The sequence below is a fragment of the Panthera pardus genome, unplaced genomic scaffold, assembly GCF_024362965.1.
Source record: "Panthera pardus isolate Hobbes unplaced genomic scaffold, ASM2436296v1 HiC_scaffold_15, whole genome shotgun sequence".
NCBI classification, from domain to species: domain Eukaryota; kingdom Metazoa; phylum Chordata; class Mammalia; order Carnivora; family Felidae; genus Panthera; species Panthera pardus.
Window position 1 is genome coordinate 46,511 of NW_026526710.1, and position 24,345 is coordinate 70,855.

Here is a 24,345-nt window from a genome sequence, read left to right on the forward strand (position 1 = left end):
ACAAAGAATGTGTTTGGAAAACAAAAGACAGGGGCACCCGGGTGGCTCAGTCGGTGAAGCGTCCGGCTTCAGCTCAGGTCACGATCTCGCGGTCTGTGAGTTCGATCCCCGCGTCGGGCTCTGTGCTGACAGCTCAGAGCCTGGAGCCTGCTTCCGATTCTGTCTCCCTCTGCCCCTCCCCCGTTCATGCTCTGTCTCTCTCTGTCTCAAAAATAAAATAAACATTAAAAGAAAAAGACAAAACGAGCTTATCCATTAGACTAATGCCCATTTTCATTCAGTCGCCACAACCTTGGTTTTAAATTTTCAACACCAGTGGAAAGATGGAATGAAATTCGCAGCCCAGTTCCTAGGCAAAAAGCTAGAGGTGAAACTGATTGCTTAATGTCATATTGTATATACCGTGTTACATTGTATAATGTTACGTTGTGTTATAAGTTATACTGGGTCATTTGTACAATAATGCCGTACTGTTATTACATAATAATGCTATGTTGTCTTATCACATAATCATGTTATACGATGATGTTAGGTTGTATCATTATATAATAATGTTATATTGTGCCATGTTGTGTAATTAGGTTCTGTGATATTATATGTTACATTGTGTTGTATAATGATGTTATATAGCATCATATTTGCGCCGAGTACAACAACTTGCATCAAAGTCATAGAAACACGGGGCCCCTGGTGGCTCAGTCGGTTGGGCGTCCGACTTCAGCTCAGGTCATGATCTCACAGCTCGTGAGTTCAAGCCCCGCGTCGGGCTCTGTGCCAACAACTCAGAGCCCGGAGCCTGCTTCAGATTCTGTGTCTCCCTCTCTCTCTGCCCCTCCCCTGCTCATGCTCTGTCCCTCTCTGTCTCAGAAATAACTATAAAAAACATCAAAAAAAAAAAAAAGTCATAGAAACACATGGGGACTTAGGCTAAGTCAGTCAATTTAGGAAGTGTGGCTGTTGGTCAATACGGAAACGGTTAAATAAATTATGGCCTATCCACAAAATGGCCTTTCATAGCCAAAGAATGGGGCAGCTGGCTCAGCTATATGCACACAAATACCAGGTTCCAGAAATGCTCAGACAATATGCTGTGATTTGTGTTAAAGAATGGTGTATTTATATATCTTCGTGCAGACACTGGCTACCCCTAGCAGGAGTCACAAGAAACTGGTTACAGGTGTCCCCTTAGGGGAGGAAACCGCGGTGGTGGGGAGATGGGGCAGGGGCGAGGTTTGGTGTTCACCAAACAGAGAGACGGCTGTCATCCATAAACCAGGAAACGGGGCCTGGGCTGAGAGGCTGACAGCAACGGGCCTGATGCGGGACTCAGACCCATGAACTGCGAGATCACGACCTGAGCCTAAGTCAGATGCCCAACCGACTGAGCCACCCAGGCACCCCAGAAAACGGGAACATCTAGCGAGAAGAGTGGCAGTGTTCCACGCACCTCCTAATCTGTAATATCTGACTTAAGGACCACTGGGTTCCTCCTGCCCGTGTCGCCGTTCATCAGTTGTGATGTCGTATCTCATAGTCTCTGGAAAACCCCGTTGCACAGTCGTGAAAGAATAAAGTGGAGAATGCAAACGACTAATTATTAATAGTATTTTATGTAGCTGGAGGAACCCAGACCACAACGTGAGAGCCACAGGACTATCCAAATGAATGAAGAACATTTCTAAGCCTCCAAGGGTTCCTTCATGCAAAAAAAAAAAAAAAAAAAAAAAAAAAAAAAAAATTATATAGATGTATCTTTATATATGCATGTGGGGGTAACATTCAAATAATTGTACCTAATTCACACAGGGTGTTCTAAGCAATACGGGGAAAGGATCTGAACACAAAGGAAGGTAATTTTGCAGTCTTTTTTTTTTTTTTAGTTTATTTATTTTTGAGAGAGAGAGACAGACAGACTGAGCGCAAGCAGGGGAGGGGCAGAGAGAGACACACACACAGAATCCGAAGCAGGCTCCAGGCTCCGAGCTGTCAGCACAGAGCCCGACGCGGGGCTCAAACTCATAAATTGCGAGATCGTGACCTGAGCTGAAGTCCGACACTTAAGCAACTGAGCCACTCAGGTGCCCCAAGATAGCAAGATTCTTAATTAATTGTTTATAATGTTTATTTTTGAGAGAGAGAGAGGGAGAGAACGCACGCTGGGGAGGGACAGAGAGAGAGGGAGACACAGAATCCGAAGCAGGCTCCAGACTCTAAGCCATCAGCACAGAGCCCAATGCAGGGCTCAATGTCACAAACTGCGAATCATGACCTGAGTTGACGTCGGTCACTTAACCAACTGTGCCACCCAGGCGCCCCATAAGGCTTAACTTTTTTAAACCTCAATAAGCCGTAAAACAAATATTATTTATCCTTGTTCCCGGCTGTCACCCTTTGGAATAGAAAAGGTGGTTATTTCAGTTTTTTGATTGCCAGGCTTTGTAGTCATTATCTCATTAGGGTCGCCAATAGCTCTGTTGATACAGGTTCAAAAAATAATAATAATAATAAAAATACCCATGAGAGGTACAGCTTCCCAGCAGGGAGATCCCAAAGCAGGTGACGGGACTTCTGACGCAAGGGACATAGCCTGCAAGGCTGGGCGCCCACCCAGGTTCCCCGAGCTGTAAGCATTTGACCTTGGGAGATGTTCTTTAACTTCTCCGAGCCTAGGTGTTCTCATTTTATTACCCACATAATCCCTTCTTAGCAGAGTGGCTGTGTAATTCCAACAAGCTGGGGCAGGTACAGGGGAGCTGACCCACAGAAGGCTCTTAGCTCACACTGATGGCTGTCATTTATGGGGGCTTACGGCCACCGCCCCTCCCTCATCACCTCCCACGTCAACCTGCGGCGCTCTTGGTCCTGAAAACTCATCTAAAGGAAAATTGTTTCTCTGCTCTCAACGCTCTGACAGCAAACAGTTTTCCCTCTCACTAAGCAATTCTGAGACCAGTTACCCAGAACCAGTGCAGACCCCACAGGTTAAGAGCTGAGTCCCACGAAACCATCCCCGGCCTTCAGATGTCAATCCCAAGTTCGCCCCCCCGCCCAGGGTTGCCCTCACTTCTGTCCGACTTGGTGACAAATCAGGTTCATGACTGCCTCCTTGGAGTCAATAAATTGCTAGAATCAGGCTCACCGAACTCAGGGAAACACTATTTACTATTACTGGTTGACTATGCTTTAATTAGTGATGGCCAGCTTCCAGGGTGCCTGGGTGGCTCCATTGTTAAGCGTCTGGCTCTTGATTTCAGCTCAGGTCATGATCTCGCCGTTTGTGGGTTCGAGCCCCGCGTCGGGCTCTGTGCTGACAGCTTGGAGCCTGCTTGGGATTCTGTGTCTCCCTCTCTCTGCCCCTCTCCTGCTCACACTGTCTCTCTCTCTCTCCCAAAAATAAATAAACATTAAAAAAAATTAAAAAAAAAAAAAAAGAAAATACCACCCATACGAAGTGTCAGTGGGGTCGTGGAGGAACTGGGGTTCTCATACAGAGCTGGTGAAAGCGTGGGTACAACCACCTCAGAAAACACTTTTTCGGGAAACTAAACGTACGCCTGTTACACGATCTAGCCGTTGCACTCCCAAGTATTCACGTAAGACAAACGAAACACAATGTGGATACAAAGATTCGTGCCTACGTGTGGCTTTATTTGTAAGAGCCCCAGACTGGGAACAGCCCCAACCCGCCGGCAGGTGGATGCATACGCAAAGGGAGGTATATTCAGGCAGCGGACCACGACCCGGCAACAGAAAGGAGGGAGCTACGGACACACCCAACCTGGGTGAATTTCAGCATAATTACGCCGAGCCCAACGGAACGGTAGAAAAGCAAGCACACGCTGTTTGATTCCGTTTGTGTGAAATGCTAGAAAACGCAGGCTAATGTGTAGGGACAGAGTACAGATGAGAGGTTGCCTGGAAGCAGGAGAGCAGGGAGGTCAAGAGGCCGGCACACTGAGGGTTTGGGAAGCGGCCAATGTGTTCCCCGTCCACCTGAAACACGCATGGTTCACCGTATGTCAGTTATACTTCGGGAAAGCTGGCGTTAAAAATGAAACAAGCGGGGGGCACCTGGGTGACCGGGTTGGTTGAGCGTCCGACTTTGGCTCAGGTCGTGATCTCGCGGTTTGTGGGTTCGAGCCCCGTGTCGGGCTCTGTGCTGACAGCTCGGAGCCTGGAGCCTGCTTGGGATTCTGTGTCTCCCTCTCTCTGCCCTTCCCCAGCTTGTGTGCACTCGCGCTCTCTCTCTCGAAATAAACATTAAACAATTAAAAAAATATTTTTAAAAAAAAGCGGCCAACAGCACAGCTCAGTCCGGACTGGGGACAGGTGCCGAGGTGCCCATGCACCACGTAGCTGCCCTGGGTGTTAGGTAAACCACCTGCTGGCTGGAAGCAGCTGGCGGCTTTGGCAGAGAGGGCAGCGAAAGCGAAGACGGTAAATGGAGGCTGGGTCGGGGGCAGGGACGTGTATTTGTGCCCTCTGCTCTGTCAGTCACACTGCTCAGCCTGGTGCAGCCTCACCGGGCGAGGCCTCACTCCCATTTCGTTTAACACTTTCTTGGTCCCGGGACCTGCTTCCACCCTCCTTTTCCACCTGCTGTTTTTCACCGAGATGTTTTTTTTTTTTGTTTGTTTTGTTTTAATGTGCTCTCACAAAATGATTAATGGCTTATATTTAATTCACTCAAAGGGACAAGGCTTTCCTGTCTCAGCGTGGTTCCTATTTTCTGACCCGACGCGGCTGTTGTGGCTAACTTGCTGTTCTGTCCCCCGTGGTGTGGGTTCCCTACCTTTAACCTGCTCCCTCTCCCAGGGGCCGGTCACCCAGGTGGCCTCCAAATAACTCACACGCCCAGGAGCAGTACTTTTGGGTCATAAGTGTGTTTCATCGGACTCTTCTGATGTTACATTTGCTCCTGAATATTTGCTAAGGAAATAATTTTTAGCACCCAGGAGAGCATCTCAGTTCGGGATGGGGGGGAAGGGTCTACATGTGTTGCAAAACCCTCCTGGGGTTGCCCCAATTAGCAAATAAAAATAGTTTTCCTGGTTAAATTTGAAATATACGTTTTTTGTATATGTATATTCCTGGGTGGCTCAGGTGGTTAAGCGTCCGACTTCGGCTCAGGTCATGATCTCATGGCTCATGGGTTCGAGCCCCGCATCGGGCTCTGTGCTGACAGCTCAGAGCCTGGAGCCTGCTTCTGAGTTTGTGTCTTCCTCTCTCTCTCTGCCCCTCCCCAACTCATGCCTTGTCTCTCTCTCTCTCTCTCTCTCAAAAATAAATAAACATTAAAAAATTTTTTTAGTATATATATATCCCATACAGTGATTGGGATATATGTATACTTAAAAAGTATTTGTTGTTTATCTGAAACTCAAATTTAACTGGGCATCCCATGTTTTATCTGGTGGCCCTACCTACCTCCAACACGTTAAGATTATTTGATTTCCCAGACCGGGGAACAGAATCACAGAATCAACCAACACAAAGTCGGGGAAATTCCACAAATGCTCGGTTAGGAGTGATGACATATATTTAGGAAGCCCGTACAACGAAATTACAATAAACGTTTATTGAGCCGCAATTTTCACAATATTTTCATTCTGTTCTGAAATCGGTCTACAAATATCTCTACAGAACACTAAAGCCAGTGATTTAATAAATAAGAGGAATGTATTTAGCATTTTGCAAATAAAAGAAGCCTTATACATTCAGATCTCCATTTGACACGCACAGAATCAGTTTCCCAAGGCTTTAGGCAACTAAAATGCGCACACAGCACAGACACACACACACACCAGCGTATTCAAATCAGATGGGTTTAGATTAAGCGTGAAATCAAATGCTGCATAAAATTTATAACCAGATACACACACAGGATGAACTCAATCACGAACGCACTGTTCCGATAATGGACACGGTTACCTCACTAGTATGATTCCCAGTTAAGAGGGAAATAAAGGATTGCTTCGCTGGATTTTAAGTGAGCACAAATCACCGTCACCATCACAAGAAATCAGTTGAATTGCACGGTACCCAGAGATTGAACACACATGCGAATGTTAAGCTGACACCACAATAAAACCTTGAAATCTGCGAAAAGACGTGGGGACATAGGGTCGATGACACCGTTAGCTGCCACAGGTTTCCCGTAAACGATGCAAATGACCATCAGCTTTTTATGCCACCACAGGGGAAAAAACTGGTCCTGCCGTGTCTCCTGCAAAAAACTCAGGACGCTGAACAAAGCCTGCTTCTCCCAGAGACTGTATATCATACCGACGGCTGTCCGTTACTCATTTTAAGGGTACTATGCTAGACCCTGCAAAAAATAGATAATTCTATCGCTCACCACTCACAAGTGAGGGGCAAAACGTCCAAGACTCAAAGGACCGTAAACAAAACTTTGCGGAATGGAGATCTATTATCATTACTATTTTGATTTGGGGACGAGGGGGTGACACCTCAGGGCCTTAGGAATTCCTGCTAACACAAGCCAGCTGGATGGCCGGAGCTGGCTTTTGGGTTCAGTCGGGCAATTCGAACCCCGTCAGGGAGAAGTTACCAGACGTCCTTCACCTAAAGCATCTTGGGGAGTACCAGGAAGCACAGAAATGAAACGGTTCAGAATTTCCGCTAACGACAAGGCGTATTAACCGTGTTTTTGATGCGTTGGCTTTGGCGTGTTTTTCCTAAGCTGTCCGTGAGGCCGCTGAATCGGAGGCAGACCGGCAATCAAGGTGGTTTACGCCTTCCCCCCCCCCGAGCCAGCCCTCACGGGCGTGCAAAGTCACATCACAACCCTCCCGACCACTGCCCCCCAACCTGCACGTCCGCGCCTGGCACCCGGTAGGGCATGTTCAAACCCGTTGCTTCCTCCCACCGCGGTGACGGAGTCCAGACACACACCCACTCCGCGTCCCGACCCCGTGTGAGGCTTCGCGAGGCCCTGCAAGGCATGCTGCGGCCAGGTGCTTTAGGGAACCGTGCCGAGAACCTTCTCTCAATGGGATTGGCCCCCGTGCTGTCACCCAGGTCACCTTCGTAAATGAAGACCCCGGCACAATTCACAAGAGCAGCTTTCAAGAAATTCTGTTGCTGCGTTTTGCCCCCAGAAGTGATGTGGGTTATCACGGAAACATGAGGCCAAGACTCCCCCCCCCCCCCTCCACCGGAAGCCAGGGGATGCTGATCTTGACCAGTACGGGGAATGCCTTTGTGGAGGGCTGACGTACCACGAAGCGTCTTCGCCAGCACGTCAGGGAACAGGTCCCTCTGGACACAGACCCCAGAAGATCCACTCAAGTCCAGCAATTTTGAGATGGCCGGTCCTTCTCCTTTTCTGTCCTTGGCGTTGGTTGTTACTGAGGCACTGGAAAATAAAAACTAGTCGAGTTTAAGATCTCTAGAAAACAGAGTCTTAATTTGAACCCATCCACGGTCGTTTCTGTCAGGGTTTTCTAGATCACACTGAATATGAAGTGTCGCGCTAATAGGTCCTACAACCCGGAAGACATTAAAAAAAGGTTTCTCTTCCAGGTATGAGATGTGGTACAAAAATACATTTTTTTTTTCCCATGTACAAAAGAGAGAAAAAAGAAAGACACGGGGAGTAGTGGGAAAGGCCAAGTACCCTAACAAGCTTCCGTGGAGCGGAGAGAGAGGAAACGAAATCCCCAACTATTCGGGGTTAAGACGAGGCCCCAAAACAAAAGTCAAATGGATGCGTTAAAAAGCAGGCGTTGTTCAGACCGAACGTCCACGGTTTCTACCAGAATTCCAAAGAATGTTCTGCCCTGAAGTGATGCTCCTTTTTAACTGTAGGTGCTTTCATTACAAATAAAGCCATCTTTCATCGCAGTGCATGAAACTGCAAGGCTGGCCTCAGAGAGCCCAACCCTTGGCTAATGGGGTGGAAACAGCGCATGTGACCAACAGCGATTTCTACCTGCTGCTTACGGCCTCCGCGCGCCAGTGCCCAGGTGCACGCGCCTCCCTTGGTTTACCGGAAGTGAAAACGGTTTGACCCCAACACAGCACGGTGCCTTTCAGGGTTCGCGGGGGAAGGCGGCTGGGGGAACAGAGGGGATATTCCAGTGACAGTTTAGGACTTACAAGCTGTGTGCAGAGAACGCCAGTTCTGCCCTGGCCAGCACAAGCAAAGCAATGCTTTGGGATCTCAACACGCCCGATGCACGAGAGCCAAACGCACAAGAGGAAGGCAGGCCGGGATGGCCTCCCCGGGGCTATTTCTTATACCCCTTGTGCTAAAAGAGATTTGCCTCCAAGATTCTGACTGCAATGGCTTCGGGCTCCAAATGCCCCTGGAGAAAGGTTTGCCCCGGGGCAGACCTCGGAAAACACGTATGCGTTTCAGGAAGCGAACCGAATGCTGCAAAGGTTGGGTCCCGTTACGTGCACCTCACACAGAGAGGTTTCGTAAACATTCTCAGAAACATCCGCTCCGGTTTTCCGGATACTTGCATCCAGCAGTAAAACTTCACGGAAACCGCACAGGAGTTAGCAGACAGCTGAGTGTTTCTCCGGAACGATGGGTGGACCGTGGAGTCTTGGTTCTACCCGATCCAACTGGGGGTGGGGGGGTCTCTGCAAATCTGCGTACAGAGGCTCTGTCGGGGGGCCGCCGGGGCACGTAGGTGGGCAGGGAAGGATTGTGGCAGCCAGACCTCCCTTTCCTTGTTCATGTGTTGCCTGATGCTTACCAACAGGCCTGGGGGGGGGGGGGGGGCTACACTGGGCCGCGTGCATCGACCCCTGATCCAGCCTCGCAAGGCGCCCCTGTCGAGGACCCCCATCGCTGTCTGCCCGGTATGTCCCTCTCTGCCCCTAGGCACCGCCGAAAATGAGGGCACCACAGACTTCACACAGAAAGCACATAACACGTGTGTCGTAAAAATTTCAGGAAAAAGAATTCGGATCTTCTCCAAGGCGTGTTTATTGCTGCTTACTGCTCCTGAGAATGCCTGATAAGCAGCAAGAGACTTGAAAATGTTATTAGCTGCTAGAGTTTGTTTTAATTCCGAGGTCCTGAGTCAACCCACACTACAGTGACACAAATAAAAACCCTTGAGAGCGTACCTTTTCTCTACAGGTCTAGCTGGCAAATGGTGATACCGGGGCATCAGATAGACTCCGGACAGGGGGAGTTTTGCCACTCACCCAGGTAGCTCTCGGCATCGAACTCCAAAGACATTTCTTTGCTTGGTCCTTGGATCTTCCCTTACAAAACGCGGAGGTTAAAATACATCAAAGTTCAGAAAGGGAAAACAAAAACAAAAACAAAAACAAACGATCTCAGGGTTGCTATGAATAACGATCTCTTTCTCCATTTAGAAATATAATTGACGGGGGCCTGGCTGGGGTCACGAGGACCCAGAAGATGTTTAGTTTCGTCCTGGACCCCAACCACCCACATCCAGAAACAACGACATCTATCAGCTAAGTCACCGTCAACCAAAAATGACATAAAACGAAGTTCACGGTTTTGGAACATGAGAAGAACGCACACAGACCTCACCCACCAATCCCTATGCCGTGACAACAAACAGTGACACTGGAACTCTTCGTCTAAAATGTCCGATTAGCATATTCTTCCCCTCAGTGTAAAGTTTTATTAAACTTGACTCGATCTGCCTTTATTAAAAAACCTTACAAAAGATGTATTTAAGTGCTTGAAAAAATTAACTTTATGCACTATGCACAGATAAACTCTTACCATACAGCTAATATGGTTATATCCTTTGTTTTAAAAAATACCTCTTCCCCCACTAACGACCCTCGGCGGGTAGTTCCGCATACACGATCCTGTCATTCCTCTGGGAACGTGTCCTAGGGGTTGACACGTGGCCGGAAATACCCTCGCAAAGCGCCCCCGGTTCCTGCTCGGGAATGTTTATTAGGACTGCTTGGGGTTTGCTGTTCTTTTCTTCCTTCTTCTTTTTTGCTTCCTGAGGCAGGGCGCTGGTACGGGGGGACCCGGCCGGCCGGCTGATTGTCACTTGCCGTTGGTGCGGTCGAGACTCTCCAGCACTTTGTTGAGGCGGATGTTGAGCAGTCTGACCTGGTTCTCTAGGTGCTCCAGCTTCTCCTCCACGCTGGGGCCACTGGGGCTGCTGCGCCAGTAGAAGCCCATGGGCCCGGTCATGAAGTAGATGGCCACCACGAAGCACAGGGGCAGGACTGCGTTCTCCGGCTCCCCCTCGTACTTGTGCAGGACGTAGACGCAGGACATGGAAAACAGGATGACCCGGGCGATCCAGAAGAAGCGGCCGAACACCACGTGCAGGAGGCTGAAGGTGAAGCCCAGCGTCAGAGACAGGAACCAGTAGGCCAGGAGGACGACGCCCACCAGCAGGAGGGCGCGGGCCGGGCTGTTGGCCACCGAGGCCGGGCTGAAATACTGGGACAGGTTCGACACTGCGGAACAGAAAAGAGGGACAGCGGCGGGTCAGCACGAGCCGGGGGCTTCTCTGCAAGTGGGGCGCGGGGGTGCGCTGGGTCTCCGCCCTACGCGTGTAAAGTCCGCGGCCTCTTTATCCTTCACGCGAAGCCCTGGGGGAAGGCAGGGCACCCTCCGAGGCCACCCGCCGCATCCTGAGTTGAAAACACCTTTCGTGGCAGGGCAGAGCTTACGAGCCCGTCCTCTATCTCCTTCCTTCCTGTCTCCCATGGTAGCCAACGCCCAGGTGTAGGCTGGGTGCGTGGCTGCCTAGGAGGAAGGCGTTTCCAGCCTCCCTTGAAGCTCCGAGACTAAGCTCTGGTCAAGGAGATACTTTGTGGTGGCTTTGTGGGGTCTTTCCTAAAAGTAGCAGGAATGTGCCCTTTCTCTCTTCTTCTGCCTGCTGCGATGGAGATGCGATGGCGGGAGTGGGAGCGGCTATATTGGGCCATGAGGTAAGGGAAGTCACCTAAGCCATAAGACGGACGGTGCCTCGGTCCTGAGGCCCTCGTGCTGCAAAGCCACCTCCCTGCCTAACCACCTACCTGTGAACACTGACACAGCTTTATTGAGATATAACTGACAAAAAGCACTGTATAAGTTCAAGAGCATGACTCATTACATAGATTGTGAAATTATTAGCACAATAAATTTAATGAACATCCATCACCTCATATGGACACAAAAAAAAAAAAAAAGAGAGAAAAAAAATGCTTTTTTTTCTCGTCCTGAGAACTCTTAGGATCTACTACTCTCTTAATAACTTTCATATATACCATAGAGCAGAGTTAACTGCAGTCCTCACTTTCTAAATTACACCCCCGGTGCTTACTTATCTTATCACTAGAAATTTGTACCTTGACCCTCTTATTCCAGTTCCCGCACCCACTATCACCCACCTCTGACTACAAATCTCATCTCTTTTTCTATGAGTTGTTGTTGTTGCTGTTTTTTTTTTAACTTTATTTTTATTTTTGACAGAGAGAGACAGGCAGAGCATGAGTGGGGGAGGGGCAGAGGGAGAGGGAGACCCAGAATCCGAAGCAGGCTCCGGGCTCCGAGCTGTCAGCACAGAGCCTGACGCGGGGCTCGAACTCACGGACCGCGAGATCGTGACCTGAGCCGAAGTCGGACGCTCAACTGACTGAGCCCCCCAGGTGCCCCTGCTGGTTTTTTTTTTTTTTTTAAGATTCTTCATATAAGGGAGATTATCAGGTATTTGTCTTTCTCTGACTTGTTTCACATGCCATAATGCCCTCGAGGTCCATCCAAGTTGTCACAAATGGCAGGCAGGATTTCCTTCTCTTTTATGGCCGAATAACATTCCACGGTGTGTGTGTGTGTGTGTGTGTGTGTGTGTGTGTGTGTCACTTCTTCACTGCCTCAATTTACAATCCCACCACCAGTGCACAAGGAAGGGCTCCTTTCGGTCCGCGTCCTTGCCAGCATTTGTAAACTCTTGTCTTTTTGATAATGGTCATTCCAGCAGGTGCGAGATAATGTGTTTCTCGATTTGCATTTTCCCGATGAGTGATGTTGAACACCTTTTTATGTAACTGTTGGCTATCTGTTCTTTTGGGTTTTTAAAAAATGTTTACTTATTTATTTTGAGAGAGCATGCACACGAGTTGGGGGAGGGCCAGAAAGAGGAGAGAGAGAGGATCCCAAGCAGCCTCCACTCTGTCAGCACACAGCCCGACACGGAGCTCGGTCCCAACAACCGTGAGATCATAACCTGAGCCGAAATCAAGAGTTAACTTCCAGGTTAATCAGACTGTGGGTTTCTCGCTATTGAGTTGTAGGAGCTCTTTATAGATTTTGGTTATTAACCCCTTAATAGATACGTGGTTTACAAATAGTTTTTCCCATTCCATAGGTACTTTCTTTTTTTAAAAAAAATTTTAAAAATGTTTTTATTTATTTTTGAGACAGAAAGAGACAGAGTACAAGCGGGGGTGGGGGGCGCAGAGAGAGAGGGAGACACAGAATCCGAAGCAGGCTCCAGGCTCCGAGCTGTCAGCACAGAGCGCGATGCGGGGCTCGAACTCATGAACTGCGAGATCATGACCTGAGCCGAAGTCGGAAGCTCAACCGACTGAGCCACCCAGGCGCCCTGGTACTTTTCATTTTGTGATGGTTTCTTCTGCTGTGCAGAAGTTTCTGGGTTTGAGTAGTACTACTTGTTTACTTTTGCTTTTGGTGTCAAATCCAGCAAATCATCGCCAAGACTGATGTCAAAGAGCTTTATGGAGTTTTATGGTTTCTGGCCTTACATTTAATAAGTCTTTCATACATTTTGAGTTAATTTTTGTGAGTGGTATAAGGTAGGGGCCTCGTTTCATTCTTTTACGCGTGCATATCCAGTTTTCCCAGCACCATCTACTAAAGTGACCGTCTTTTCTCCATTGAGTATTCTTGGCTCCCTTGTCAAATTTTAGTTGACCACGTATCCCTGGGGTTTATTTCTGGGCTCTCAATTCTCTTCCATTGGTCTACGTGTCAGTTTTTATGCTGGCACTATAGTGTTTTGGTTACTGTTTTGGTTACTATTTTGGTTCCTAAGGCTTATAATACAACTTGAAATCAGGAGGTGTGGCGTTCTTTTCTCAGGATTCCTTCGGCTGTTCCTTTGGCTTCTGCAGTTTCATGTAAATTTTAGGATTTTTTTTCCCCACATCTGTAAAAAAAAGCCATTGGAACCTTGATAGGGATTGCACTGAATCTGCAGATGGCTTTGGGTAAATAACAGACATTTTGACATTAATTCTTCCAATCCATGAACATGGGATAATTTTCCATTTATTCACGCTGTCTCCGATGCCTTTCGTCGATGTCTTACGATTTATCTTTCACCTCCTTGATTAAGGTTATTCCTAAGTATTTTATTGTTTTTGATGCTATTGTAAATGGGATCATTTTATTTCTTTTTCAGATACATTCATCGTTAGGGTATAACAATACTGCTGATTTTTGTATGTTAATGTTGCACCCTGCAACTTTACTGAATTCATTGATCAGATCTAACAGTGTTTTCGTGGAGTCTCTAGGATTTTCTATGGATAAATCATGCCACCTGCAAACAGATAATTTTACGTCTTCTTTTCCAATTCTGATGGCTCTCGTGTTTTAAGAATAAACATTCTTCTCAAAGTCAACACTATGGGGCGCCTGGGTGGCTCAGTCAGTTAAGCGTCCGACTTCGGCTCAGTCCGTGATCTTGCAGTTCGTGAGTTCGAGCCCCACGTCGGGCTCTGTGCTGACAGCTGGGAGCCTGGAGCCTGCTTAGGATTCTGTTTCTCCCTCTCCCTCTGCCCCTCCCCCACTCATATTCTGTCTCTCAAATGTTAAAAATGTTAAAAAAACAACAACAATGGGGCACCTGGGTGGCTCAGTCGGTTAAGCGTCCGACTTTGGCTCAGGTCATGATCTCACAGTTTATGAGTTCAGGCCCCACGTCGGGCTCTGTGCTGACAGCTCAGAGCCTGGAGCCTGCCTCAGATTCTGTGTCTCCCTCTCTCTCTGCCCATCCCCTGCTCATGCTCTGTCTCTCAATAATAAATAAATGCTAAAAAAAAAAATTAAAACAACAACAACAAATTTCATTATGATTTTCTACTTAAATATACCTCATATTTCCAGGCTAATTTTTCTTAAATTTTTTTTATAAATTATTTTTAATGTTTATTTATTATCGAGAGACAGAGAGACACAGAGTGTGAGCAGGGGAGGGGCAGAGAGAGAGGGAGACACAGAATCCCAGGCAGGCTCCAGGCTCTCAGCTGTCAGCACAGAACCCGACACGGGGCTCGAACTCGTGAACTGCGAGATCATGACCTGAGCCGAAGTCAGTCGCCTGACCAACTGAGCCACCCAGGCGCCCCAAACATTTTCTTTTTTTAAGTAGTCTCAATTTTTCAGAGGGGTTTTGGGTTCACGGAAAAATTAAGCGAAAGATATAAATTAATTAATTTATTTATTTTTATTTATTTTTTTATTTTAGAGAGAGAGAGCATTGTGTGCAGGTGGAGGGGGAGGGGCAGAGAGAGAGAGAGAGAGAGAGAGAGAGAGAGAATCTTAGACAAGCTCCATACTCAGCATGGGGTCCGACTTAGGGCTTGATCCCAGACCCTGGGATCATGACCTGAGTCAAATTCACGAGTTGTACCCTTAACCAACTGAGCCCCCCAGGCGCCCCAATATAAATTAATTTTTAAACATTGTTATTATTAATTCGTTTAGAAATAGCAATGAACCCAGGGAAGTGGGTGGGGGGTGGGCTAAATGGGTGATTGGTACTAAGGAGGGTACTTGGTTTTTGTTTTTGTTTTTAATTTTTTTTCAATGTTTATTTATTTTTGACAGAGAGAGAGAGAGACAGAGCGTGAGTGGGGGAGGGGCAGAAGAGAGGGAGACACAGAATCCGAAGCAGCTCCAGGCTCCAAGCTGTCAGCACAGAGCCCGACACAGGGCTTGAACTCACAGACCGCGAGATCCTGACCTGAGCCGAAGTCGGTGGCTCAACCGACTGAGCCACCCAGGCGTCCCAGGAGGGTACTTGTTATAATGAGCACTGGGTATAATACGTGATGAATCACTAAATTCTACTCCCGAAACCAGTATTACAGACTATATGTTAACTAACTAGAATTTAAATAAAAATTTGGAAAAAAAATAACAAGGGACCCATTACAGGCTAACACAAATAATATATTTTTCGAGAAGAATAACTGATCTCCAAAACAGAACCAAAAAATCCCGATGATGGAAACAGTGAGATGTTCTGCATTTTTACAACTCTTGTGTTGGTTTTTTTTTTTTTTTTTTTTAATATCTGGGCTGTTAGGAGAGAGCTTGATCCTCATATCTGGTTTTGAATTCACAGAAACAGAATGTCAGCCACAAACGTGGGCCACGGATAGATTTTAAACATTTCTCGGGGCGCCTGGCTGGCTCAGTCCATAGAGTATGCAACTCTTGATCTTGGGGCTGTGAGTTTGAGCCCTGTGTTGGGTGTAGAGATTACTTAAGAATAAAATCTTTGTTTTATTTTATTTTTAAAGTTCATTTATTTATTTTGAGAGAGACAGCGAGCACAGGTCGGGGACGGTCAGAGAGAAGGAGAGACAGAATCCCAAGCCGACGTCACACCATCAGCACAGAGCTTGATGCGGGGCTCGAACTCACGAACAGTGAGATCATGACCTGAGCCGAAGTCAGACGCTTAACTGACTGAGCCACCCAGGCACGCTTAAAATACCTACTTTAAATAAATAAATGAATGATTAACAAAACAAACAAATATTTCTAGTAGCCACATTAAAAAGGGCAAAAAAGAAATAGGCAAAATTAACATTAAGACATTTAGCCCAACAGGGGCGCCTGGGTGGCTCAGTTGGTTAAGTGTCTGACTCTTGATTTCGACTCAGGTCACGATCTCACAGTTGGTGACTTTGAGCCCCGGCATGGGGCTTTCTGCTGTCAGCGAGGAGCCTGCTTGAGATTCTGCCTCTCCTCTCTCTCTGCCCCTCCTCTACTTACATGCACACTTGGTGTGATCTCTCTCTCTCTCTCTCTCTCTCAAAATAAATGAATAAACTTAAAAAAAAAAAAAAGATATTTAGCCCAACATATGCAACATATTATCAACGTGGAATTGATACATTGAAGGATCCCTTGAATGCCTGGCCTCACACAGGTTGCTGGAGAAGGGGGGACCTCACGGTTCCCCTGAGGGGCCTGAGGAACCCCCTCCAGGGTTCCTCAGAGCATACTTTGAGAACCACCGGACTAGCCTATGTATATCTGAAGCTACATACCACGTGTTATTATCAGGGTAACAAGGGGCTGAGTTAGGTGACCAGCGAGGACAAGGACCCTCGGTGGGGGTGGATCTAGGACTAGGGCCGAGAATGTTGACACAGGCACGACCTCGCTGAAACCCGCGCTGCAATCCAGCGAGGGGGGTAAGAAGCAGTGTGCCTCGCCAGACGCCCTAAAAATCGCACCTAGAACATGAGCAACTCATCACTCCTGCCTGAATCCGCTTCCCGGAACTGCCACAACAAAGCAGCACAGGCCGAGCGGCTTAGGCGACGGGAACGTACGTATTCGCACACAGTCTGAGGTCAAGGCGTCGGCAGGGTGGCGCCTTCTGAGGCCGCCGGGGGGACAGCCCGTCCCAGGCCCCTCCCCAGCCTCGGGGGGGGGGGGGGTGTGGGCGATCCGTGGTCTTCTTGACTCGTGGGAGCATCCCCCTGACTCTACCTTGGTCTTCAGGTGGCCTTCTCCCCGGGGCCGCTGGGTCCGAGCTCCCCGCGAGGTCACCGGTCCTACCGGATTAGGGGTCCACCCCGATTCAGAGCCAGGGGAAAGCCGGCTGTGTGTGCAGCCGGACACAGACGGCCCTCGGCGTGGGGAATCGAGCCTGGGTGGGTCCCACAGCGGCCTGACAATGACTTTTCGCAGCGGATCCCCTCCGTAAGCCGTGAAGGGGTCACAAGGTGTTTCCCGCGGGCCCACGCGCTGCTCTGATGGCTCCGCACAAATTGTCATCTGGTCCTCACGACGTGCTGATGACACGTAGCGTTTTCCACATGGGGGGGGTGGGGCTCAGGCACACAGCATGACTTGCCCCGGGTCCCGCAGCGAGGACAGGGCAGAGACAGAGTAAACCGCCTGATGCAGGGACGAGGCTTTAAGTCCATCCTTCCAACTCCTTCCCGGAAGAGTGACTTGAGCCGCCGGGCCTAGAGCAGGCCAACGCCACGGTGTCCGTTATGGGAGCCATCGGCCACGTGTGGCCACTGAGCGCTTGAAACGTGGCAGGTCTGAACTGGGATGTGCTGTGTCAAACACGGCTGGATCACGAAGGCCTCACACCCCCCCCCCCCCAAAATGTAAAGACGCCTCATTAATAATGCCACACGCTTCCCACACGTTGAGATGACAGGAGTTTGAATCTCTCGGGTTAACCGAAATACCTTATTAAGTTAGTGTCGCCGGTTTTTTACTTTTTTTAACATGGTAACTAGAGCATGTGACATCATCTGGCGCTCTCTTTGTACCGGACGGCTCTGGCTAAGGAGGCTCCACTTTAACCGGTACCCCGAGAGATTCTGGAGACAGGAATTAGAGGATTGTGCTCACGGAGACCTTTTGCACCAGAACATCCAACTTCGGAACGCTATTTCCCGTAAAGCCTCCTGCGTGCTCAGACTTCTAAGCAGAAGCTGAAAATCCCAAAGGCCTCTGGTTGCTTTGAAGTTTATGCGCCAAACACAAGGGGAGAACATGACGTGGGAGGGGTTCTTTCACCTCCGGAACGTGCCAGCTGCCCTCCCCACGAACGCAAGCATGTGGGGCCTCTGCGGGATGACTCTGCTCTGGTCCCCTCCCAGGTAATCAGGAGGCTGTCTCCACCGCAGCTTTCCGCTCCAAGCTGCATGCAACTTTTTGCAATCAGGTTTGCTTCTCCGGGGCTCCTTGTTGGCCAGGGATGGAAATACCGAGAGTTTAACAATCTGGGCGAGTGGCGAATACGGATTCCGAGCGGGATTGCACACAGTTGCCATATCTGGGTTGTGTGTTGGCTCAGCCCGACTCCCAGGAGGCTGCAAATGGCATTGCTAGAGCATTGGGACTGTGTCGTCTTGCCCGCTGGGGGCCAGAATTCTGAAATCAAGGTGTGGGCAGGGCCGTGCTCCCTGAGCGCTCAGAGGGAGTCCCTCCTGCCTCTTGCGGCTCCTGGGGGCTCCAGGCACCCTTGGCTTGTGTCCACGTCCCTCCAGTCTCTGCCTCCGTGTCCATAGGGCCATCTCCTCTCTGTGTGTTTGTCTCTGTGTCCCAATTTCCCTCTTCTTACAAGGACACCAGACACTGTCTGCTGGGATTTAGGAGCCACTCTAATCCAGGATAGACCCCATCTTAACTTGATCACATCTGCAAAGACTCCATTCCCAAATAAGGTCACATTCATAGATACTGGAGCTTTTGGGGTACTTTTGGGGGGACGCAAGTGAACTCCCACCAGCAGCGAAGCAGAGGGGCCAAGAGTCCTCCAACTTTTATTAATGACGGGACCCTGTCCACCAGAGGCAGAGTGAGGTGGAGGGTGCAGCCTGGGGGAGATGGGCAAAACCCTGCTCATAGGAGCTGATTCCGGAAGAAATGTGGGCAATAAACATATACACACGCGTGTGCAAGCTGCGGAACATTACAGCTGACAAGGGATTGTAGGCGTGAGAACAGGGTCCCTGTACATAGGGTAGTCAGGATGGGCTCCCTGGAGGAGGTGTCATGTACCAGAGACCCAAGGATGGGAAAGACCTGAGCAGACAAAGGGCTGAGGGCCTGCTCCCAGTGGGGAACACCTAAAGGAAACAAACATGTGTCCGAGGACAGGACGGAGGCCGGGGCTGGGTGGGGAGGCTGGGCAGATCCTTGGAGCCGACGGTCCCCATGGGAGCACTGTGTCAATTCCAAGAGCAACAGAAGTCACTGGGCAGTTTTAAGGTGAACGACTTAACCTGACTGATCCTTTTTTTTTTTTTTTAATCACTCTGTGCAACAAAAGAACTAATAAAAACTAAAACCACCCTGGCTGGTTTGTTGAGAAGGAACCACAAGGGGCCAAGAGAGGACACGGAATTAGGAAGTGTGCAGGAACGGGTTAACACGGCAGGCCCGAGTCTGCTCTCTAGAAAGAGGTGCCGGAAAGGATTAATATGGCCCTTGGCTGACATCTGGGAACTTGGGTTTCTGGAGTGTGATACAGTGATTTATAAGAAGTATATGTGGGGCGCCTGGGTGGCTCAGTCGGTTAAGCGGCCGACTTCGGCTCAGGTCACGATCTCGCGGTCCGTGAGTTCGAGCCCCGCGTTGGGCTCTGTGCTGACAGCTCGGAGCCTGGAGCCTGTTTCAGATTCTGTGTCGCCCTCTCTCTGACCCTCCCCCATTCATGCTCTGTCTCTCTCTGTCTCAAAAATAAATAAACGTTAAAAAAAAAAAAGCGTATGTATATATATATATATATATATATATATATATATATATATATATATATATATATATTTGGTCTTTGTCCCCATTCCTGGCACAGAGCTCCTCCTAGAACCTTTGGATTAATTCTTAACAGGGTCCTTTCGGCCACACCTGAGTATGTGTTGACACAGTGACCTCTGGACAGGCCCTGAGGATGGGGGACCAGGAGAACCCATCGTGAGGAGAAGGATGGAATTTCAGACCCATCCCCTGACCTCCAGGGAGGGGAGAGCGGCTGAAGGCTGAGTCAGTCACCGACGGCCAATGGCTTCATCAATCGTGCCCGTGTGACAGAGCCACCACAAAAACCCGACAGGAGCTTCTGGGATGGGGAGCTCAAGGAACACCAAAGCTCCGTGCGTCTTCCTACAGAACGCACCCGAACATCTCCTCCATCGGGCTGTTCCTGAGTTACATCCTCCTGCAATAAACTGCTAAGCTAGTAAGTGGTGTTCTGGAGTTCCGTGAGCCGCTCTGGCAAATTAATCAAACCCAAGGAGGGGGAACCTCCGATCTAGAGCCACTTGCTTGGTCAGAAGCACGGGGGGGCTTGCAACTGGTATCTGAAGAGGGAGGAGGGGCAGTCCTGCGGGATGAGCCCTGACCCCGTGGGCTCGCTCTGACATTATACCTCCAGGTAGCCGGGCTCAGAATTCAGTTCAATTCGTGGGACGCCTGGTCAACTCACAGAGAGTTGAATTATCTGCTTGGGGGGTGGAAAGAACACAGGTAGTGGAGGGGGCTTCCCCCCATTCCCTGATAATGGGGGCTCCCTGTGCCTGGACTATTTGCACACATTCTGTGGTTTATGCTGACCACCTGCTTTCCCGCGGGGTGTCGGGAATTTTGGCAGGTGCCGGGCAGAAGGTGCCCACATGACCAGCCTCTAAGAAACACCCTGGGCGCAGCGTCTCTAACGGGCTTCCCTGGTGGATGACGACTTTACACGCATCACCACAAATTGCTGCTGGTGGAATTAGGGTTTCCTGTGGGGCTCCCACCGGCCTGTCCCCTTTTGCTGAGGGTGCTTTGTGTCCTTGCACTGGAATAAATCACAGCCGTGAGCATGACGATAACACTGAGTCCTGAGTCCTCCTGGTGATTCACCGAACCTGGGGGTGGTCTTGGGGCCTCAACACAGGCGGCTGCAGACTTCCTGGCGGGAGAGGTGGCAGCCTGGACCAGGGCCGAGTCCTTGAATTCAACCGTTCCAGCAGTAGCCTCCTGATTCCGCACAGAGCAGCAACTCCCACGGCAGGCCAGTTCGGCAGCGTTCTAGGCACGGCTCTGGGACCGCCTCAAGCTCTGTATGAAATCCCTTTGTGCCTAAATAACTGTAGGTAGGAGTTTGTGATGGGTCCCAACACCCCGGAGGCCCCACCTCTGGTCTTTGCAGTTTGCCTGGGGGCCGACGAATCAGCCCTACCCACACGTACCTTACCCTAAACAGCATCTGTGAATCTCAGTTTTGACGGGCCATTTCTTTATGCAACTATCACAATAAAAAATGTTCATTTGTGGGGCACCTGGGGGGCTCAGTCAGGGAGGCATCCGACTCTTGATTTTGGCTCAGGTGACGTTCTCACGGTTCGTGAGTTCAAGCCCCACATCGGGCTCTGTGCTGACAGTGCAGAGCTGGCTTGGGATTCTCTCCCTCTCTCTCTGGCCCTCCCCCGCTCACACTGTCTCTGTCTCTCTGTAAATAAGTTAGCAAACCTTAAAAAAAATTTTTTAAGTGTTCATTTGTGTCCTCACTACCACCCCCCCACCAAGGGGTCCTGTGTGCCGCCCATCATGGGTACTGCGTCCACACTTTGATAACCACTCGAATAAAACAGCACCTTCAATGAATGCCTTCCCCCCAGCACCACGTACCATCGAGTCCGAGAACATCCAAGAGCTCCATCCAAACTTTCCACAGCGTTTCGATGAACATGTCCACCCCCAGCACGAACCTCTCGGTCAGCCTGGTCAGGAACTGCAAAAACAAGAGAGTGGTCACTACCACTGACTGGGACAACGCGCCCTTCTCCTGGTCCAGCCAGGCCCATTGGTTTACGCGTTAGTGGGAAAACAGAGGCGGCCAGTGATGAAGGACACAGCAGGAGTGGCCGAGTAGCCTGGGCACAGACATGAGCTTGGTAGGCCAGGAGCTGGGCGAAATCTGGTCAGGCCTCCTCCTCCACGGGCCAAGGGGGAGACGGGAGGTCCCCACAAAGCTGATCCACTCCACCTCTGACTTCTCCTGAAGCCCTCTTGCCCACGTCAGGCTCAAGGTCTCCTTCTTTTCTCTGCCTGATTTCTCACCTTTATCTTTTATTTATTTTTTTAATGTTTATTTTTGAAAGAGAGAGAGAGAGAGAGTGTGTGTGTGAGCACGAATGGGGGAGGGGCAGAGAGAGGGAGACACAGAATCGGAAGCGGGCTCCAGGCTCTGAGCCGTCAGCACAGAGCCCGAGGCGGGGCTCGAACTCACAAACCGCGAGATCATGACCTGAGCCGAAGGCAGACGCTTAACCGACTGAGCCACCCAGGCGGCCCTGGTTTCTCATTTTTAAATGATGGGAGTTTCCGCCCCCTCCCATTCCGCCTGGACGTTGGGTGCTGCCTCCTGGGACAGGAAGGGTGGGAGGGCGGTGGCTCTCACATGTGAGCTGTATCACATCTCCTGGGCATGAGGGAAACCCTAGAGACCCATGTCCACCTGGCTTTAAGGACCCGGGTCCTCGGAGGGCTTCCTGATCTCTACAGGGGATTCCAGAGAAACACCAGGCTGGAGGAACAGCTCAATGAGGTGTAGTCTCATCCATCCGGTTATTATTTTTAATAAGTGCTATTCTGTACACATGGTATAAAACTCAAAGTTGCAAATGGGAAGTCAGTGAAAACTAACCTTCCCGTCTTACTCCCCATAATGCAAATCTCCTTCTGGAGGCTCTGTCGTTATTCTGTGGCTTCCCTTTGATGCGCCGGGGGAGTAGCAGCAGACAAACATTCTTCCTCCAACCGCCCGTGACTATGCACGGTTTTCTCACGTGACACTCTGCCTCAGACCGTACAGAGCTGCCTTGTTCTCCTTAGAGATGTTTGAGCGATCCCCTACCCATGGACACCTAGGCTATTCCCACCCACGCTATTGCAGCAAAGGGGAGTGACACAGGGGAGCCCTGTACTTGTGCACTTTGGCTCACATGAGGGCGATCAATGCCTTGGAGTGAAATGGCTATTGTTTTTAAGTTATTTATTTATTTAGAGACAGAGGGCACAAGTGGGGGAGGGTCAGAGAGGGAGAGAGAGAATCTCAAGCAGGCTCTGCGCTGTCAGCGCAGAGCCCGACGTGGGGCTCGAACCCACGAACCATGGGATCGTGACCTGTGCCGAAATCAAGAGTCAGACACTTAACCGACTGAGCCACCCAGGAGCCCTGGCTACAGCATTTTGAATCAGACCTTAGGACTGGATCACCGCTCCAGGGCGCAAGGGGAAAGAGAGCAGGGTTGAATCAGCCACCGGGAGAGACAGGACTCCAGTAACCTCCGTGCTAGTTCTGTGGCTTGGCTGAGAGCGCGTGTGGCTGAGTTTAAGGGCCTGGGTTCAAATCCCAGCTCTGCTTCTTACTGCTAGCTACGTAGCCACGGGTGTGTGTGTGTGTGTGTGTGTGTGTGTGTGTGTGTGTGTGTGTGTGTATACACACATATAATACGTATCAGAGCTCCCGCTAACTAAATGCATGTATTAGTATCTACCCCAACTGGTTATTTTAGCATTAAGCGGGATACTCATATGAAATGCCTCGAGCACACGGTAAATGGTCAAAATTCCCACCGACATCCCATACTCGCACTGAGCCCTGACCCCAGAGCACGTCCTGCAAGGAATCATCCTTTTCTCCTTAGGTCATCACACTGAAGGGATTTGTACACGTAAAGCCCACGTGGCCATCAGCTGACGGATGGAGAAACAAAGCCCGGTCCATCCATACAGTGGGATGTTGTTTGGCCATAAAACGGAATGAGTTACCATGAGCTTCCACGTCAGTGAACCTTGAAACACGATGCTAAGGGAAAGAAGCCGGACGCAAAAGACCACATATCGTACGATTCCATCTGTATGAAAAGTCCAGAGGAGGCAAACCCACAGAGGCAGAAAGTCGACTGCTGGTTGCCAGGGGCTGTGATAGCTAAAATTTCTTTTAGCAGTGAGGAAATGTCCTAACATCGACTGTGGTAGTGATTGCACAGCTCTGTGGTCGGACTAACGAGGACCGAACGGTACACTTTAAGGGGGTGGATTGTAGAACACGTGAATTATACCTCGATGAAGCTATTTTGAAATGGGAGGGTAAAAAAATATACAATGGAAGAGCTGGCATTAAAAACAAAAACAAAAACAAAAACAAAAACAGGGATGGGAATGCAAACTGGTGCAGCCACTCTAGAAAACAGCGTGGAGTGTCCTCAAAAAATTAAAAATAGAACCACTCTACGACCCAGCAATCGCACTACTAGGTATCTATCCAAGGGAAACAGATGTGCTGTTTTGAAGGGACACACGTACCCCCGTGTTTATAGCAGCACTATCGACGATAGCCAAAGTATGCAAAGAGCCCAAATGTCCACCGATGGATGAATGGATAAAAATGTGATATATATACAATGGAGTATTACTCGGCAATCAAAGAGAATGAAATCTTGCCATTTGCAACTACGTGGATGGAACTGGGGGGTATTATGCTAAGTGAAATTAGTCAGAGAAAGACAAAAATCATATGACTTCACTCATATGAGAACAAACAGAGGGTTGCTGGAGGGGTTGTGGGGCGGGGGCGGGGAATGGGCTAA

At 49.5% G+C, this 24,345-nt stretch overlaps 1 protein-coding gene across 2 annotated transcripts in view; it reads right to left on the reverse strand.

Moving 5' to 3' along the window:
* Positions 1-5,563: 5,563 nt before the first annotated feature.
* Positions 5,564-24,345, reverse strand: part of BRI3BP (BRI3 binding protein) — a 28,158-nt gene continuing 9,376 nt past the window's right edge. Inside the window, exons 2-4 of one of the 2 annotated variants that reach the window (XR_008422088.1) lie at positions 21,380-21,482; positions 9,187-10,443; positions 5,564-7,378 (exon numbers count right to left, since the gene is read on the reverse strand). Coding sequence is in view for 1 of the 2 variants with exons in the window: in XM_053901919.1 (XP_053757894.1) it covers positions 10,022-10,443; positions 21,380-21,482 (525 nt within the window). In the remaining variant the exon portion in view is untranslated. Of the gene's footprint in view, positions 10,444-21,379; positions 21,483-24,345 lie in introns of both variants that reach the window. The other variant, XM_053901919.1, reaches the window with a different exon arrangement.